The sequence below is a fragment of the Oryzias latipes genome, chromosome 15 (genome assembly GCF_002234675.1).
Source record: "Oryzias latipes chromosome 15, ASM223467v1".
NCBI lineage: Eukaryota > Metazoa > Chordata > Actinopteri > Beloniformes > Adrianichthyidae > Oryzias > Oryzias latipes.
This window is the reverse complement of record NC_019873.2, coordinates 20,592,008-20,611,133: the sequence shown is the minus strand read 5'-3', so window position 1 is coordinate 20,611,133 and position 19,126 is coordinate 20,592,008. Positions and strand designations below refer to the sequence as shown.

The following is a 19,126-nucleotide window of genomic DNA, read 5'->3' as shown; positions in this document are numbered from 1 at the left end:
ATGAACTACAGGGCAGAAAACATGAACCAAGTTATATCCAATGGGCTCTTGTGGAAAGCTAATGAGATAGGATCATAGAATTGCTTGTAATATGATACAATTGGTTATATGGTTATATAGGATGAAGCAGATGCAAACATTAATACACTGTCATGGAATCTACAAAAAACTTGTTTTTTATCTTCATAGACACTGTTTGTTCTAATTTTTATGTTGTGATTTTGCTTGTATATGTGCCACTTATACATGTGACTCATTTTAAAGCTTTAAAATGTGAGTTCCATCCAATGAAGTAATGTGGAAAGAAGAACAAAAACTAATGTAATCCCCAGTGGCCAATGTACAAAAAAAGCTTCCAAAAACTTTCCGTAATTCTCTCACCTTGGGGATTTTTTTTAGACATTTCTTTAGGTTTAATTCTGGAAAGCTCTATTGCCCCGCTTTTCTTCCCCCTACCTTTCCTTGAATTCTCTTTATGTTCATTTCTATGTCAGCTTTGAAGATTTCTTTTTCATTCTAAATTTATACCACCTGTGCCTCTTTTTCCTCTTCCCAACTCATGAATTTATACCACTTGTTATTCTTTTCTGAATATTAGATCAATGGTTCTTCTTTGCGTGTAAAAATGTTTTATGCTCTCTCTAGGGTTTGCTCTCACTTGGATTGTTTTTTTTTTTTTTTAAGATTTCCAGCCACCATATATCTAAGGGTACCTGACTGCTTACAAAAAGTACTCTGTATTGGGTGTTATTGTTTCCAGCAGGGTACTTTTTTTCTCCTCAAATGGATTGTCACTCACATTTGATTATAACGTTTATCTTTCAGCCTTTTTGCACATAGTCAACAGCAAGGCTACAGGAAAGAAGACTCGCTGGGTTAAAAGGCCATCTTTACCCCAAAGCCAGCTGAAAAACGTGCTTTTAAAAGAGAGAGCCCCCGAAGACAAACATCTGAGGTATCCATTTTTGTCTGTTACCCCTGCTGCTCGAAAAACAATCTGCAGAATAATAGACGACTATGATCGATGGAGGATTCTGCTTTGACAGATTTCTTTTTTGGAATTTAGGAATGACACCAAAAACAGCACATTTGGCTCAAACACAGCCCAAGATCACTTACATAGAGTCCTCTTTGCAGCTTTTCTTTTAAACCTGGCCTCAATAAACTATCTCCCAATCTGTCTTCTTGCAGGCAGTCTAGATTAAAAGGTCTTGTGTATATTCTCCAGGGATAAGCAAAACGCCTGGATAAGGAACGCCTGACTGGTGCTCTCTTTTTCATCTGCATTCACTGGTTATGAGTGGCAGTAAATCTAAGGACCGGATGAGATCAGAGAGCTGTCCAAAACTGGAAATGAAAGGCGCATGCTTATCCAGCTAGTCAGGTCTCCTGGGCTACAGTGACAGAGTCGAGCGAGGATGAACAAGCAGCAACAATGTTTAAAGGGTCGTAAAAATCTTATAGGAACATCCAAAGTCTGTTGCATCATCCCTCTTCACACTGAAGGGTGGACTTGTTCAAGACAACCAGCTTTTTCTCTGCCTCTGACCAATAGATGGCTGAAGGAGCTGACAACTTTTCCACTGATCATTATGTTTGTTGTAGAAGAGCACTCAGAGAATCTGCCAGCCCATCACACTCAATGCAAGATGCCACAAAAAGCCATCGTACTGCTATTGACGGATGATTGTCAGAGATAATGCAGAGAACCCAAAGGCCAGCTCACTATTACACTGAGAAATTGATCCTAAAAAGTCATCAGTGCTGCTGTCTATGTGCATTTACCTGCTGCCCGGGATGGTTAACCAAAGAGATGTGATGCTAAAAGCTTTCTACAGTGACCCTGAAAAAACTAAAAATGTATGTATTTAACTATGGATGAATGGAAAACGTCAGACAAGGACATTTTTCCAAATGTTTAAAACTTGTGTTTGGTAACATTTTGCTTGGCTTAAATCTACAAAGTCAAACATCTGTAGATGTTCTTTTTTCTTCTGAAGAGAGATTGAGAGTGCTTTCAAATTGGGCTGTTTGTTTTTCCGGTTGGCCTGCGCTGTTCTGCGGGCTTAAAAGTTTTTACGAGTTCTGTTGTTGACCAAACAGGTGAACTTATCCAGTATTTACCTAAAAACTGAGGTTCTTGTTTATTACAAGTAAACCTTGGTGTGTTTCACTACAATGGGAAATAAGAATTATTCACTAGAGCAGGGTTGTCTCTGATCTTCCAGGTTCATCCACCCACTTATGTGTTTTCCAACCATCTCTGCCCTATTTGTTGCTGATAACCCATAACCCTTGTGCTATCCTAGGCACTTTAACGTTGGGAGTTGGGTCATCTAGACCCACTAGACAATGATTTGTGATCTTGTAAGTAGCAAATCATTTTGTTGGCAAAAAGATTTACTCTTATTCAGATTCTCACCTTATGCTTTTATTGTGTTCACAATTAAATGATCCGCACTAGAACCTGTTTACAAGGGATCAAGTAAATTGAAACCCTCAAGCAGACCAGAGTTAATCATTTGATCTTATAAAATAAAAAGGTTCCCAAGTGTCAAAAGCAAATGTATATTTTTTAGAAAAGATTCCAAAGATGCATGAATCATTAAAAAAAAGAAAAAAAGAAAATGCCTCTTATCTATAAATGTGGTATTAACGACATAAAAAAACAAAACAAAAAATAAATAAATAAATAAACTTTGTTAATGTAATCAAAAGAATAAGAAAATTAACCAATTTTCACACACAGTTTTGATTTTTTTGGGACTATTGATTTTTTGGTATTAGAGACAGCCATATAAGATGGGAAATGTTTGGGTTTTGGGTGGAGGCACCAAAAGGTTGCTAAGTTACTGGAAAGCCAGACTGAGGACAATGGTAAAAACAGGCTCCAGGCGTTTGCTGTTGTTGGACCATATTAGCTGATGCACGTGTAATTCTGTGTGGCAGTTGAAACGTGACCTCTGGTTTGGCTAACAGAGGTTGCTGCTTCGCTTTTTAAAAGAAACAAAGTCAGGAGAAACATTGCAATTTCTTATCTGATTAATTCAATTCAATTCAATTTTATTTATATATCCCAATATTACAACACAGTTGTCTCAACAGGCTTCACACCGGTAACTGTACAAAACATAAAATCAGTTATAAAATACAACAGCTAATTGCTAAACTAAACTAAACTGACTAAGCTAAACTGGACATCCCTGCCCTTAGACCCGCCTTCTCTTTAAGAAAAAAAAAAAACAAAACCAAAAAAAAAAAAGATTCCAGGAACAAAAAATAAGAAACCTCTGGGATGTCCACATGAACGATGGATCCTCTCTCTCTGGACGGAAAGGCGATGTACCGGGACTGTTATACAAGAATTAGCTTATCTAACCCTACAACTACATGTTTGACTAGTGCAGCAGATGGGCTTCATCCAGATGGAACTGGGGGAGGGCTGGAGACAAGCCAGAGGCGAGGTCCACAGCCAAACAGGAGCAGGAGCAGGAATGTGCCAACTGGAATCTGGAAATCCCTTGAAAAAGGGACACCACATGAATCCCACTGCACCAAACAGAGGCATGGAGAACTAAATGATAACTAAATGATCAAGAATAGAGGAGAGAAGGAGAGGAGAAGTAGATGAGAATAGAGGATAGAACCCCAGTGCACCATAGTTACCCCTGCTTCTAACTTCTAGTAGCCTACTAGCAACTAAATGTGTTGTTATTTAAATTTAATTAAAACATGTTAAAAGTAAGTTGCATGGACTATGGCACATATAGTGAATGAGCATGATAACGACAATAACGGAAAATCTACATTTTTAGCAAAAAAATAAATAATCTAAATTTAAGTATTAATCTAAGCAGGGGGAATGGGCCATCCTGGCCCAGTTTCTGAAACTATCTTCCCTCTGCTTAGATCCATGAAAAAATATGTATAAAGGATGGAAAGAAAATTGTAATCACAAACCTCCATAAAGTACCGTAGGTGAGTTAGTGGGAACAATAAGTTAAATATTCTCCGATTATTAACTAGCCTGGCAATAAGCCTGTCCAAAAAGGAATGTTTTAAGCCTAACTTTGAATGTAGAAACTGTGTCTGCTTCTGAGCTTGGAGCTTCTTCCATAAAACAGGGCCTTGGTGGCTAAAGGCTCTACCTCCAACTGTACTTTTACAAATTCTAGGAACCACAAGCAGTCCTGCATTTTGGGAGCGAAGTGTTCTGTTTGGTTGGTAAGGGACTATCAGGTCCTTAATATAGGATGGGGTTATACCATGTAAGGCCTTAAAGGTTAGCAGGAGGATTTTGAACTGGTTCTAGATTCAGGTGGGAGCCAGTGAAGTGAAACTAACACAGGAGTGATGTGTTCTCTTCTGCTAGTTTCTGCTAACAATCTTGCTGCTGCATTCAGACTTTTTAAGGAACTTTTAGGGCAAGCTGCTAAAAAAGAGTTACAGTAATCCAGCCTAGATGTAACAAATGCATGGAGGAGTTTTCAGCATCACTTCAGTTTTAACATTTTAATGGCAGCTTCAGGATGACAACGTTTTTCTGAGCAATCTCCACATGCCTTATGGACTAAATGTGAACAGCTGGGATAAACAACAATTTTAAGGGCATGGATCACCGTCAGATAATGGGGTTATTCAGCCTCATAGGGTTGTAAATGTTCCATATTAGGAATCATGTGGTTGTGTTTCTATTGGCCATTAGAATATAAAACTAACTTTGTCTGGAGCAGAGTCTGTAGACTATGTGCTGATTTGTTTTAAAGTGACAGCTGAAGCCGAAGGGGGAAACGTTTTGATTTATCAGTAAATTTATATTCAGGTCATAAACTTAGGGCTAAAGATTAGAAATAAAAGCAGCTTCCCATGAAGAGTTGCTGTACTGAATTATGTTACGACAAGCTCAGGTCTCTGAAAGGGTCCTGGAGTTTACTTGTTTATAGCCATGAACATCTTTGAGTGATGAGTCTTTCAGACATGAGCACCTAATAAAATTAACAGACATCAGCTGGATTGATGTTGCTCTGGCATCCCTGGGGATGAGCTGGAATCTGAAGAAAAAAAAAGCTCCATTCCTGTATGAGCAGAAAATGTGGGTTCTGTTTTCTAAAGAAGCAAATCACTGGAAAATCCTGTGGCACAGAAGCACTGACCTATTTGCAGAGAGCATATTGTAATTACAAAGTATTTAGGAATGCCAATTAACAGTTCTAATAATTTGAAAGGACTAAATTATATTTTTGAACTATACTTTCCTGCATCTGAAGTAGTCAAATTACTACAACATTAATTTATCTTGCAAACATTTAAACAGGTTTCAGCCTTTTGAGCAGCAGTGTCAGCATTAAGCATTGAACATGATATGGTCGGAGTGAGATTTAATTGTACTATTTCGTTTCATTTTTTTATTCTGTACACCAGGGGTTATTGTGATGTTTAATGTGTGTATTTGAATGACCACTTATCTTTGGTCTGTAAGCAGTGAAGTGGTTTTGAGTTAGATTTCATTGTATAATTTTATATTAGTTTGAGTTAGATTTTATTGAATCACTTTACTATGTAATAAGTAAAGATTTAAGGTGTGAATGGGTATTTGAAGGACAGTTTATATTATATTGAATTTGTTATTAATTTTTAAACGTGTCCTGTCCAACAGCTGAGCAAACAGATGAGAGCTGAATTTTTACCTGTTCAAAGACTACAGACAGAAGCTTCAGCTATGGTCTTGTGTAAAGCATCTTTAATGCGTTTGCACATCATTCCCTGTCAAATAAATTAATACAAGAAAAGAAAGAAAAAATTATTTGTGTATGTGTGCAGTGGTCTGTCCCCAGCCATTCAGGCTCTCCTACATGAGTAGACAGAGCAGGGGTAGTGCAGGGTTCAAAGTCTTGCCTAGGGACAATTCGATCCCAGTAGACAACTGCAATCCTCCAGATCCAGAGCTGCCCCTGACAAGAAACAGAGAAAAAAAAAAGGAATGAAGTTTGACTCCAATTGTTGAAGAAAAGATGACACAATATGTAATAGTAGAACAATTTGCCTGTATATGTGCGGTACACTCAACTGATGCAGCTTTACCTTTGAAGATTTTTCCTATGGTCATCTATATAACATTTTTCTATTATTTTTGTTTCTTGTGTTCTGTTGTTTTTAAATAACAATTAAAATGATAAAGAAAAACAATTCATCTTGTGACAAATAATGCTTTACTGAAACATGAAAAATAAAAGAAAACATCAGTTTTTCTTAAAAACAAATCCTATGAGTCAGAATAAGGCTGCAGATTCAGTGATTAACATTTAGAACACTTTTACCTGCTTGTTTCTGCTGCCTCCAAGTGGTCCAGAAGTACATCTAAATTCTTTAACTTCACCAAGTAACACGCAATTTCATTTTTTTTCTCTTTTTTTTTGAGGGGAGGTAAAGTTTTCTCCCACTTAGAAGTCATTAATTTGACCAAAGAGGCAGTACCCCACACTTTACGCATCAGCCTCCTCAGCAGGGAGACTGGTGCAGCTCATAAATGGTTCACCCGAGTTAATTATCAGTTATATAAAGGCGCACAAGGTATCTGACAGGGATCTTTGCCGCACAATCATGGGGGTCCCTGACTGTCATAAAGCGGGTATTTACAGCGTCCTTCACCGCTCTTTCACCCCCCCCCCCCCCCCTCCATAAAGGAGATTTGTGGGGCTCTATAAATGTCCATCAAACTGGTGAACTTTCGGCCGTCATCACAGCATCACCAACCTTCCTTTCTTCCTTTTTCAGGAGACGCGTGCGCCGTTTTTGTGCCGCGCCCCCTCCAACAGTCCAGGCGCAAGAGAACACGCGCACAACTTTTCCATCCAAAGAGGCGTGAGAGCGATCTGACAACAGATGCAAACACTGCTCATGGATGCTGAAGGAAAGAAGAGCACGGGAATACGACGTTCTGTCTCCAAATATAGATTTATAATTATTATTTTAGGTCGCAGAAAATCCACAAAACCTCACGGGACCCCTTGCTGGTAAGTAGCTGGAATTTCTACCTCACGCTTTCTTAGAAATTAAGCTTCAATGACCATTAAGAGCCTTAATGCTATGAAAATGTGCATTTTTTGTAGTTCTTCTTAACGTAAGTGGCATGTCAGTGAGATGATAATTGTAAAACCAAGCACGGATGAAGGGGATCTATATATATTTTTTTCAAATGTGGAATTTCTTTCCTCCTCATTGTCCAGATTGTGCTGCTGCAATATTTAGCATGTTTTATCCCTGCTCCCCTCTGTTCATTATATTTAATGCTTAGCATAAAAAAAAATTGATTAAAATGATTAACACAGAAATGCTGTTTAACTGATCTCACACCTGTGAGATTTAACGCAATAGGTCAGCACTGGCATAAATGCTCATTTTACCTTGTATATTGTTTAAGGTGAGAAAAATCAAGGTCATTTCAGCAAAAAAGCAAAGACACTGATGTAAATTAAACAAACAAAAAACAGGAAAATCCTTTAAAAGTCTAGTTCATGGTCAAGCTTATACTTACCGTTAATGTAGGTAAAGCAAGGTTTTCATTTGTTATAACTGAAAATCACCCAACTCTGAAATTTATGTCATGTTAAATTATCTCAGATGAGTCTCCAATTATTATAATTTGTCTTTAGAAGAACTTGCCGCTCCTAAAAATATGACTGACTTTGAAATGGGATTTTTTCCCCCCCAGGTAAAAAATGGCAAAGAAGACTGAAACAGCTAAAATGTTCGCTCTATTTCTTGTTTGAAGAAGAGAACATGAAATGAGTGCAACCCCGGTCAACACTTAAACCTCTGGGTAACACCGTCTAATTAAAGTCTGCGCTGAGAGATGGGTGACGTGAACGTCAGCCAGCTGACAGGAGCTTCTGCTGAGATGCAGGACAGTCTCCCGGACGGCCAGTGGGATCACTATGGTGACGGCTATGACATGGACTATGGCATCCCACCTGATGAGATCCCAGACACAACACAGGGTCAGGCCTTCTTTGTGGCCACGATTGTTATTGGAGTCGTTCTTGTGTGCATCATGCTCGTTTGCGGGTTGGGAAACTTGATTTTCATAGCCACGCTGACTCGCTACAAAAAGCTCCGCAATCTCACCAACCTGCTCATAGCAAATCTGGCCATCTCAGACTTTATTGTGGCAGTGGTGTGCTGCCCATTTCTGGTGGACTACTATGTCGTCAAGCAACTTTCCTGGGATCACGGACTGGTGATGTGTGCCTCCGTTAACTATCTAAGGACTGTGTCACTCTACGTGTCTACGAATGCCTTGCTTGCCATTGCAGTTGACAGGTGAGTATTTATCCATCAAAATTCAGCATATCTGAACTCTTCTGTCAGTTTTCAGCATGTCAGTACTGCTTGCTTCAGCACTTTTACATCCTTAGAGCCACACAACAGGTTTTTATCTTCCAATATTTACAAACAAAGTACAAAAGAAGCAATCTTACGACATTTCCTAGAAAAGAGAAAAACAATGCATTAGAGGGTCTTTGTAAATCTAAGCTATTTTGTGCAACTAGATTAGAAAACATCAAAGAAAATCACATGTTCTTATTTATAAAAGCTTTCAAAACGACTTACTTTATCATTTCACATTTACATCCGAAAGGAAATGTTGATGCTGGTTACAAATCTGTACACAAGATAATAAATTTGCATCCAAATATAAGTATGTTAGAGGAGTATTGCATCAAATTAAAAATATTACTACAAACATTTAATCAAGTATGTCACAGTTGTATTGGAGCAGGCATGGGGAGTATTATATGGAGTACAGCAGTCTTATGGCTTCTACAAGTTCTTCCTGAACTTGGCTGTCCTGCTGTGAAAGCTGTCAAACCTTTTTCCCAGAGGCCAGCTATGAGAAAAGTCAATTTTGCATATGAATTAAAGCGATCTTCAAGCATCGAGGTACCACAGCCTGGTGCAGCAAAGTGTTAAAGATTTCCATGGGAAACCACTTGTAACACTTTTCACATACTGGTAGAAGTGAGCAAAAGCAGTTTTTACGTTGGCCTGGTTGAAATCCCCTTCCACAGCAAAAACCTCCTCTGGATGTACAGGTTGCAGGACATCAATAGATTGGTAAACTCATTTAGAACCTCTTCGGTTCAAGCACTGCAGGAATGATAACAGGAAATGCCTATAAGAATGTCTGTATTTGACAGTCAATAGGCCAATGTAAAAGAAGCAGTGACCTCAGAGTAATTCCACATTGTTTCACCCTTTGTTGGCATATATGCATAGGCTAGTGCCAGAGGTTTTTTAATAATGCTGAGACTGCCATTTCTGTCCAGTCTAGTAAGCCCCTTCATGATCACAAATTCATCCAGTATGGATGCATTCAGCCAGGTCTCTGTGGTGTTGAGTTGGTTGCTGGTTGTAGTGAACATTGCATGCAGCATAGTAGATTCAAAGTAGTTAGAAAATGTCCAATTCCTCCAAGTATAGGGTTTCCTGACACCGGGCATGTGTGGCGCGGTCAAGAATGTTCACACCGAACGCAGTGACTACCAGGTGCTGTAAGTTTCTGCAACCACATGGGGGCAATTTCCAGTCTTCCATGTGCCAGTCAGTTGAAAGCACAGGGTTGGATCAGGGCATCTGCTGTAAAAAAATAAATAAAATAAAATAAAAAAGAGCCAAATTGCATGTGATGACACCTGAAGGGTGTAGATGAAACGAAAAACAAATTTCAAAGATATCATTAAATCCATTTTTAACTCCCTCCTAGTTGTTTGAGTAACATCTTTTTTCAAATGTTTTCCACAAAAGTTACAATCAAACGGTTAACCTTCTAAAATTATAGAAAGTTATGGTTTACATTGAGGCTAACAAGCAAACAGAATCCAAGCTTTTATTTTGGGGGCAGAGGAACTATTTTTTCCACATTACTTTTTTAGTAGAAAGACATGCTGCAACACACCAGTTATGCATTGTTTTGATGCAACTCTGATCCTTTAAAAAAAAAAAAGAATTTCTCATTCATGCTGGGTTTTTAGAACACTGAAAAATGATGTCCATCATTAGTATTTTCTGGCCTCAGATCCTTCACTCCAGCCCTCATTTCATTGCAACATTAACCACTCAGGTTAGATGCAACAGAGTTTGAGTGCCCCTTTTGTGATTCTTGATATGAAAATAAATAAAACATCCTTCCATTTGAAGAAAAAAAAATCTCAAGAAGATAGAAGCATGTTTTATACAATGCGAAAATCCCTTAGATGAGCACAGTAACATAAACGAACAGTCAGGTGTTAAAAATGGTATTGAACTAATTAGCAAACATTTAAAGCTCACGCTTGGCCATGCATTTATTTCTCCTGAATAATGTATTCTCTGAGATTGAAAATGCAACTTCTAAAGGACTAAGTGTTTTTACCTGTAAGTTTTACCTTGGTGTTTCTTTGTAAAACTGTTTGCATTCTGAAGGTACGTAAATGTTTTCTTTTAATATGAATAGCTATAAGTCTGTTTGTCTCTTCAACCAGAGAGAAACATTTTCAATAAAATCCTATTTTTACCACCTTAGATGTCATACTTAAAAGACAGGTTATTATGGCAAATCTTTAAAAATCAAACTACTGTTGCAGCTAAATAAGATCTTTTCCTCAGTTATTGGACGAGTTCAAAGTAAACAGAGGTAGGATGACGAGTCTTCGTTAGGATGGCAGTAAACATCTAAATAATTAATCTTTCAGGTCTATATAAGGGTGACAAGTGAAAAAAAAATGAACTGAATAAGATATTTCTTTTGTTTTGAAGGGAATGCCTTTCCAGCATTCATTACTCATCAACCACTTAAGTAAAAAAAATTTCATTTTCTAAATAGTAATTGGGTTTTTACTGAGCCCGTGTCCTGACATTAAGATGTAAAAATATATCTTGTTCCCACAGATTAATATCTTGTTCCCACAGGTTATTATGTCGTTCCCACAAAATACTATTCCGTTCCCACAAGATATTATTGCGTTCCCTCAAAATACTATTCCGTTCCCTCGAAATGATTAACTCGTGCGAACGCAATAATTATGTCGTTCGAACGCAATAATTAATCCGTTCGAACGCAATAATTATTCACGCCATAAGTCATACACGCGGATATGCTCTCTGTACGCCGGCAAAACTAAGCTGCTTTCACGGCAACTTCCGTGTCTCTGTGACCCATATTCGTTCAAAAAAGGAACATCGTGAAAAACAAAAATGATCACTTTATTACCGTCTCAATGAATATAAGAAAAATATCAAAAGATTTATGATAACTAGGCTGCTTTGTCATACGATAGCTCCTGCTAGGCTACTACTAGCTCCGCCGCAGAGCTCTTTGATGTATGCCGGCATTTGGGCAACTGGCTGGTTTGTTGACAGACCGCTGATATTGTAGTTTAGGGTCGAACAGGAATAATAATATTCAGGACTTGTCTTTTATTAACTTTAGCAGTCAGTCGCTTTACATTCGAAGGCTATCAGGCTACATGCTAACTGACTAGCCGATCATATCCTGTTATTAATTTACGTCATTGATTTACAGCAGATACCTTCACATTTCTGTCTGTGTGTGTCTCATTACATTGCATTGAAGACACGGAGGATGTTTAGAGAACAGATTTATTTATTTCAAAAAAGCACAAAGCATCCATCGTATTCACGTTCATTCACATGATGATCATGATGATCTGTGGTACGCCCTCAGTCATCTTGCTGCAAAAGCCGCTTCCTGCCGCTACTTCCGTGTCTCTGTGAGCATTCAATAGGGGTAAAAATAAAAGCAAGAATGGTCGATCTGTTATTGTCTCGATGACAATCTGAAAAATATCATATTAAGCTGGCTGCTTCGCCGAAAGCACTTACCTTTAGCTTGTAGCATAACAACAATAGCAGTACGTCAGGTTTCCCAGAATGCTTTGCGGCCAACCATTGGTCTTGTTGTTAGACCTTGGTCACAGGGACACGGTGATTGGCCAATGATTGGCAGGAAAGCATTCTGGGAAACGTGACGTACTGCTATTGTTGTAATGCTACAAGCTAAAGGTAAGTGCTTTAGGCGAAGCAGCCAGCTTAATATGATATTTTTCAGATTGTTATCGAGACAAAAACAGATCGACCATTCTTGCTTTTATTTTTACCCCTATTGAATGCTCACAGAGACACGGAAGTAGCGGCAGGAAGCGGCTTTTGCAGCAAGATGACTGAGGGCGTACCACAGATCATCATCATCATGTGAATGAACGTGAATACGATGGATGCTTTGTGCTTTTTGAAATAAATAAATCTGTTCTCTAAACATCCTGCGTGTCTTCAATGCAATGTAATGAGACACACACAGACAGAAATGTGAAGGTATCTGCTGTAAATCTATGACGTAAATTAATAACAGGATATGATCGGCTAGTCAGTTAGCATGTACTCTAATAGCCTTCGAATGTAAAGCAACTGACTGCTAAAGTTAATAAAAGACAAGTCCTGAATATTATTATTCCTATTCGACCCTAAACTACAATATCAGCTGTCTGACAACAGACCAGCCAGTTGCCCATATGCCGGCATACATCAAAGAGCGCTGCGGCGGCGCTAGTAGTAGCCTAGCAGGAGCTATCGTATGACAAAGCAGCCTAGTTATCATAAATCTTTTGATATTTTTCTTATATTCATTGAGACGGTAATAAAGTGATCATTTTTGTTTTTCATGTTCCTTTTTTGAACGAATATGGGTCACAGAGACACGGAAGTTGCCGTGAAAGCAGCTTAGTTTTGCCGGTGTACAGAGAGCATATCCGCGTGTATGACTTATGACGTGAATAATTATTGCGTTCGAACGGATTAATTATTGCGTTCGAACGACATAATTATTGCGTTCGCACGAGTTAATCATTTCGAGGGAACGGAATAGTATTTTGAGGGAACGCAATAATATCTTGTGGGAACGGAATAGTATTTCGTGCGAACGACATAACCTGTGGGAACAAGATATTAATCTGTGGGAACAAGATATATTTTTATATCTTAATGTCAGGACACGGGCTCCGTAGGTTTTGAAACTACAGCTAATAATAAAAATGACGTAGATAATACAAAACAAATGGCTTTTGTGCTTCATATTCTTCCTTAGTGGAATGGGACATGGCGCTAATGGGATTTGGTCTAAGTAAAAGAAAAATGATAAAAGGAAGTAAAATTAGGGGCTAAGAACCAAATAAAAAAGACTTGATGTCTTTGTTCTGTGGAAGCACTTAAGAGATAAAAACAAAACCCTCAGGTGAAACCAAACACTGTCTGAAGTCCTCAGGCTTTCAGAGTCAAGAGTGCTTTTAGTTTTGACAGAGCACAGCTGCCATCACCAGACATGTTCAGTTTATTACAACAAGTTTAAAAAGATGTACGCAAAGAGAACTTTATTACATGCAACAACAAAAGAAGCACAGCCGTTAATAAAACAATAAAAGCGGAAGGTTCTCTTTAATTTTAGAAGCCTTCTCACGTTGTACTGAGGTGAAAGAACCTTTAAATGCTCCAGAGTCCTTATTGTCTTTCAAGTTAGTGACCCATATATTTAAAATTACTGAAACCATGATTTTTTTTTCACATTGAGATACTAACATAACAGCAATCACAGGATCTGCCTGTGCAAATTTATAAAACAATTATTGGTAGACTTAGGTCCATCCAAGTCGATGCTTGGATGGACCTAAATCCCACATCCTATAATGTCAATGCTGTTCATGTTTACTAGTGAGAATCACATCACAAGTGTACTTATGGAATTGTTTGGATCATAGGGTGCACGAGATTATTGATGCTGCCATGGGGAAATTCAACTGCTCCAGGGATCAGGTGCAAAGAAAGGAAAGAAATGTGCAAATAATTCAAAGTGAAGGAAAAACAAAGTTATACTACTGTTAAAATGTAATGCATAGCTAGGAAAACAAACAAACACCAGATTTAGATAAGCAGTAGTGCATTGAATGTTTTGTCATCAATAAACTTTGATATTTGAAACTGTACATGAACCATAGTAGTCAAAAGACAAGTGATTGGTCAGAAGGGTTGATGGGAAGTTTTCTAAAAAACTGTTGTTCGCGGGGGATACGTTCCATAAATAAGGTGAAATTGGCAAACTAGGATTAAATATATTTTAAGGCTGTAAAACTCCTGGCTACACATTTTGTGCACTTTTTCAGACAGACATGGAGATTTTCACACTTTTTTTTTCTTGTTTTAAACACTCAAAGTTCAAATAGGTCCCGTGTTATAGAATGAAATGCTAAACACAGGAGGAGATTGGTAGATAAAGTCAGCCAATCAGGACGCACACGTTTATAACATTATTAACCTTATCAGCATCTAGTAAAAAAAAAAAAAAAAAATACAACAAAAACAACAGTCACGCTGAAAAAAGAATCGGCAAAACAGCAAGACCACGAAAGGTGACTGGTATCTTACAGATGTCAAACCTGGAATCATTGTTGTGCAAGAAGATGTTAAATGATTGAGGAATTAAGGAAGTGAAAATTATATCCGCTGGATTAGGAGAGCATTTATAGGAAAAGAATGAGGTGGAAGTATTGGGATGAATCAGTGCATGACAATAACAAAACAGGATAATGAAGGATGAGGAAAGGTTATTAAAGAACTTATGGTTTGCTCGATAGTCGCAGCATGATGTTACCCCAGAATTAAATTGACGTGGTTAGATTAAATACCTCCATATCCTGTGGTTGTTTCCTCACTGGTCTATTGTTTGTATTTGGATGTTTCTTTTTAATCATAGTTTGTGAGAATCTACAGAAGCCTAACTGACTTCTATTGATTTTTTCCAGCAAAGATGAGCATATTGCACACAGCGTGCCCAAAACTCCCACACAGTTTTCTTTAAAAGTTTTGCTTTCCCCTGAACTTTTTAAGAAATCTGGCTTCAATGAAAACCACATCTCCAGACTGCAAGCTTTATCACTTGACTAGGCTATAAATATCACAGCGTGTCCTGTATTGCAGAAATAATATGTATGTATTGAGGACTCAAAAGCGAGTATATTGTCATCTTTTAAATGTAAAAAAAGGTTATTTGCTCTGTATCACCTTTTTCTCCAGATTTACATCTTAAATCTTACTTACTGATTGATCTGCTTAATTGGGGATTATACAGTGTATTTAGTTTGTTTTCTGCTAAAAGAGGGTTCTCTGTGATGTTTTAATATTTTCAGATGGTGAGATGCCTTTCCACCGTCTTTAAGACATCTCTCAGGAGCTTACCTATCCTACAGCGCTGCTGAATTATTTTTACCCATGAATGAAAGATAAAAAATAAAGAAACCTCAACTGCAAAAAACCTACCCAGTTAACATCATCAGTAGCAAGATGGTGATTTTAAAAATGGAACAGATGGCAAGAGAAAATGTACATGCATCAGCTTCTCCTCAAGTAAAATCAATTGGAAATTTCCATAACTTTAAATCCATATTTTGATTTAATATATTCACTTCATATCATCATAAGAAAAGGGTGAGTGCCTGAGACTATTCCAACTGTCACTGAGCAGGGCACCCTGATAAAATGAAAAACTGAATTAAAAAGGCAAGCATATCCCAAATAAGATTAATTAAAAGGAGGATTAAAAATGATAATTTAATATATAGATAAAAAAAATTCTACTCTTCCATCCATTCAAAAATATGAACTTGTGTTCTAACAGAGGTTAAATTGCATGCAGCTTAAAGGTTGGTATTTTAGGGTAAAGTTAGATATTTGTTGCTAAACCAGCAAAAGTAATAATTTTTTATAAAGTAACTGTTACGGTTTCTGTTTTTTTTGCCCTTGTGGTTTGTTTCCTCTTTGTTTTAGCATGTTTTGAGTTACTTCCTGTTTTATTTTGTAGCGTTTCCTGGTTTGTTGTAGTTTTGAGTATTACTTGGGTCCCCATCCTTCCTTAGTGTTTCCACCTGTGTCTCGTTTGTCTGCATGTATTTAAGTCTTGTCATTCCCTTCCTCCTGGGCTGGTCCTCGGTTTGTAACTGTGCTGGTCCTCGGTTTTGAGCATTTGTCTTTCGAGTATTCTAGCCTGCTGAAGCAGTGGTTTTGGTTTTTGTAGTTTTTGTTATTAAACCCCCATTCCCTGCATCCTCCTGCCTCCTCTCCTCTCTGCGCCTGGGTACTTCCCTTCTACCCCGTAACAGTAACACGGAAAATCCACAGTGTTTCTGTCATTGGAAGTGGTTAATTATTTAGATGTCCTTCTTTATACCTCATTGAATCCACACACACAAGCTAATGCACAATTGATTTCTAGAATTTGAAGTCTGTGTGAATTTCATTCAACTGTAATTGATATTGGAGAAAATGTTGTCAGTGTAAGAAAATGTTTTCAAATGGTATCTGCATAAAAAATTATTTTTCCCCCAAATGATTTCAACATTCCTTTGGCTAAGGGAAATAGGTATTTATAGGTTTGATTACGTTACTTTTATTCCTTTCAAAAATGTAGTTTAAATCATTTTGTGAATTGTTAAATTGTGCTTTTTTTATTGTTGAGGACAGCCACCACATACCTAAGATTTCCTAAAAATTGAAAAAAAATATATATATGCACTTAAATGTACAATGGAGTTTTCGGGCCACCATTAAAAAAACAAAAGCAATATTACGAGATTTAAAGAAGTTCATTTACAAGATTTAAAGTAGTAAATTTAAAACTTTTTTTTTTTTTTAACTGGGGAAGGGACATATGTAACATTATTTCTTGTGCGCATTGCATTTGCATGACATAAGGTGACAAATGAACTTCAAGGGATGTGAATGAAATGGGCAGAATAAAGTAGCGGCCCTCTGCACCAAACGTGTCTCTGAGCCCCTTATTTTACATATAGAACCCCGCTTTACCAACACCGAACCGCAGAAAGCCGGCCACACTAATAATAATTTGATTTTGAGTCGCCAAAAGGTTCAGAATTTCTTTATTCTTGATACCCATCGATGAAAAAAACTTCACAAAACGCTCCACATCTTTCATCTTCAAGCAAGGCTCTGATAAATAGACAACTTTGATGTTTTTTTTCCCCCATTAATGTATGACTTTTTCTTAAAAACATTACTTTTCATCTTGTAAAATTACAAGATTTAAAGTTATAAATTTCTTACTTTTTTCTCGTAAATTTACGACTTTGAAGTCGTAGTTACATTCGTAATTGAAGTCGTGCTTCATTGCTGCAAGTAAAAAAAATAAATAAAAAAAACGTGGCAAAGGTCTTTTATAATCCGGCTTTATAATAGTTTTTCATTCTCTTTGCCACAGTATGAAAGCATTGCATTTATGGTGTATTACCTTGACTCTAAACTATTCAGTTCAATAAAAAAACCTTTTGTACCTTTTGTAAAGAACTGAAAGGCTTTAGATAAGTCTTTGGAGCTCTAACAGTTGTGTTCAGGCTGCTTGTTTCCGTTTATTTGAATGCTTTGATGCAACATTATATCTGTGTCTTTCCAGGTACATGGCCATCGTCCATCCTCTGAGACCTCGAATGAAGTACCAAACTGCCTACTTCCTATTAACAGGGGTCTGGATTGTTCCTATTCTGATATCAATTCCATCTGCCTACTTTGCGTGTGAGACCACATACCCTCACAGCGGCACAGACCCGACCACCCACAAAGTCTTCTGCGCACAGATATGGCCTGTGGATCAGGAGGCCTACTATCGGTCCTACTTTATGTTTGTGTTTGCTGTTGAGTTTGTTGGGCCCGTGATCGTCATGGCAATTTGTTACGCCCACATTTCCAAAGAGCTGTGGTTCAAAAATGTCCCTGGTTTCCAGACGGAGCAGATAAGAAAGAGGCTCCGCTGCCGCCGCAAGACAGTTATGGTTCTGATTGGGATCTTGACAGCCTACATCCTTTGCTGGGCACCGTACTACGGCTACACCATTCTGCGAGATTTCTATCCAACTCTGATCTCTCGCCAGAAGAACTCACTGGTGGCGTTTTACATCATTGAGTGTATTGCCATGAGCAACAGCATGATCAATACCTTCTGTTTTGTGAGTGTCAAGAATAACACAGTGAAGTACCTGAAGAAAATTGTTCTCTTGCGCTGGCGGTCAACATATGCTCCCAGTAAGACGGTGGATGAAATGGACCTGAGGACCTCCTCTATGCCGGTTACTGAAGAGATTGAATGCATCCACTTGAGGTGAGACAAACTAAAGCCAGATTGCCTCTGAGAAAAAAGTGCATTTCAAAAAGCTCAACAGAAGAGTGCAAACTGCTAATGTTAATGTGTGTCTTCGACACTGTGATTTAATATTGTGCATTGTGATTTATTGTTGGAATTGTTTTTAATTGGTTATATAACTGACTTAAATAGCTGTTTTGCGATTGTTAATGCTTGTTTTGTACCTTTGTCTTTATGGTTTTAATGGATTTTTGGACTGATAGGGAATTTTGCATGCGAAAAAAACAAAAACAAAAAACAATAGAAGACACTTTCCTCAATGTCCTAATATAAGCTACTGGTAAAACATTTTTGCTCGACTGTTTCAGCATGTTTGGTAGTTGAAAAATGTATTTGTGTTCTCAAACAGTAATAAAGAATTACACCTGAAAGAAAAAAAGAAAAGCTTTGTTTGATATATTAAGTTCAAATTAAACAGGGATTTGTTGTCTGTCTTGAAATTATATATATATATATATAAAATTTTCTTTCTTCCAAAACATGTTTCCTAAGGGTTTAAACAGGTTAACTACATGCATGTATTGAAAGGGATTTAAAAAAGAAACAAGATTAGTGGGATTTATTAGTTAGTCACGATGCAAATCACTGCAGAGGAACACAGGTGCCTCAATAAACACTCAACTAGATTCAAGTGCTGCTCCTGCAAGTTTGACAACAAAGAAAGAAGCCTAGATACATGTATGAATGTTCTGGGTCCCTATGAAAAATTGAAGTATATGGTTTTATTTGTATTATGTTAGGAATTATAAAGCGGAGAAGGTGAAAGAAAATACATGAAAAAAAGGTAACTGAAGGCAAATATAAAGGTTTTGCCCTCAGACCTTTACTGTTTTATTATTAGACATGGATCTGTAGCAATATTAGTAATTATCAATC

At 37.6% G+C, this 19,126-nt stretch overlaps 1 protein-coding gene across 1 annotated transcript; it reads left to right on the top strand.

Annotated features, from left to right (window-relative positions):
- The first annotated feature begins 6,734 nt into the window (after nt 1-6,734).
- Nucleotides 6,735-18,873, top strand: LOC101170153 (prokineticin receptor 2-like). Its single transcript, XM_023963723.1, has 3 exons — nt 6,735-7,013; nt 7,712-8,319; nt 17,507-18,873. Exons 2-3 carry the CDS (start codon nt 7,853-7,855, stop codon nt 18,210-18,212), a joined length of 1,173 nt encoding a protein of 390 aa, XP_023819491.1. The 5' UTR covers nt 6,735-7,013; nt 7,712-7,852; the 3' UTR covers nt 18,213-18,873.
- The last annotated feature ends 253 nt before the right edge of the window (nt 18,874-19,126 follow it).

Excerpts from the sequence above, each read along its gene's own strand:
- LOC101170153 (XM_023963723.1), top strand. The coding sequence starts at position 7,853 with ATGGGTGACGTGAACGTCAGCCAGCTGACAGGAGCTTCTGCTGAGATG. Across the intron at positions 8,320-17,506 it reads CTTGCCATTGCAGTTGACAG|GTACATGGCCATCGTCCATC; the intron begins GTGAGTATTTAT and ends GTGTCTTTCCAG.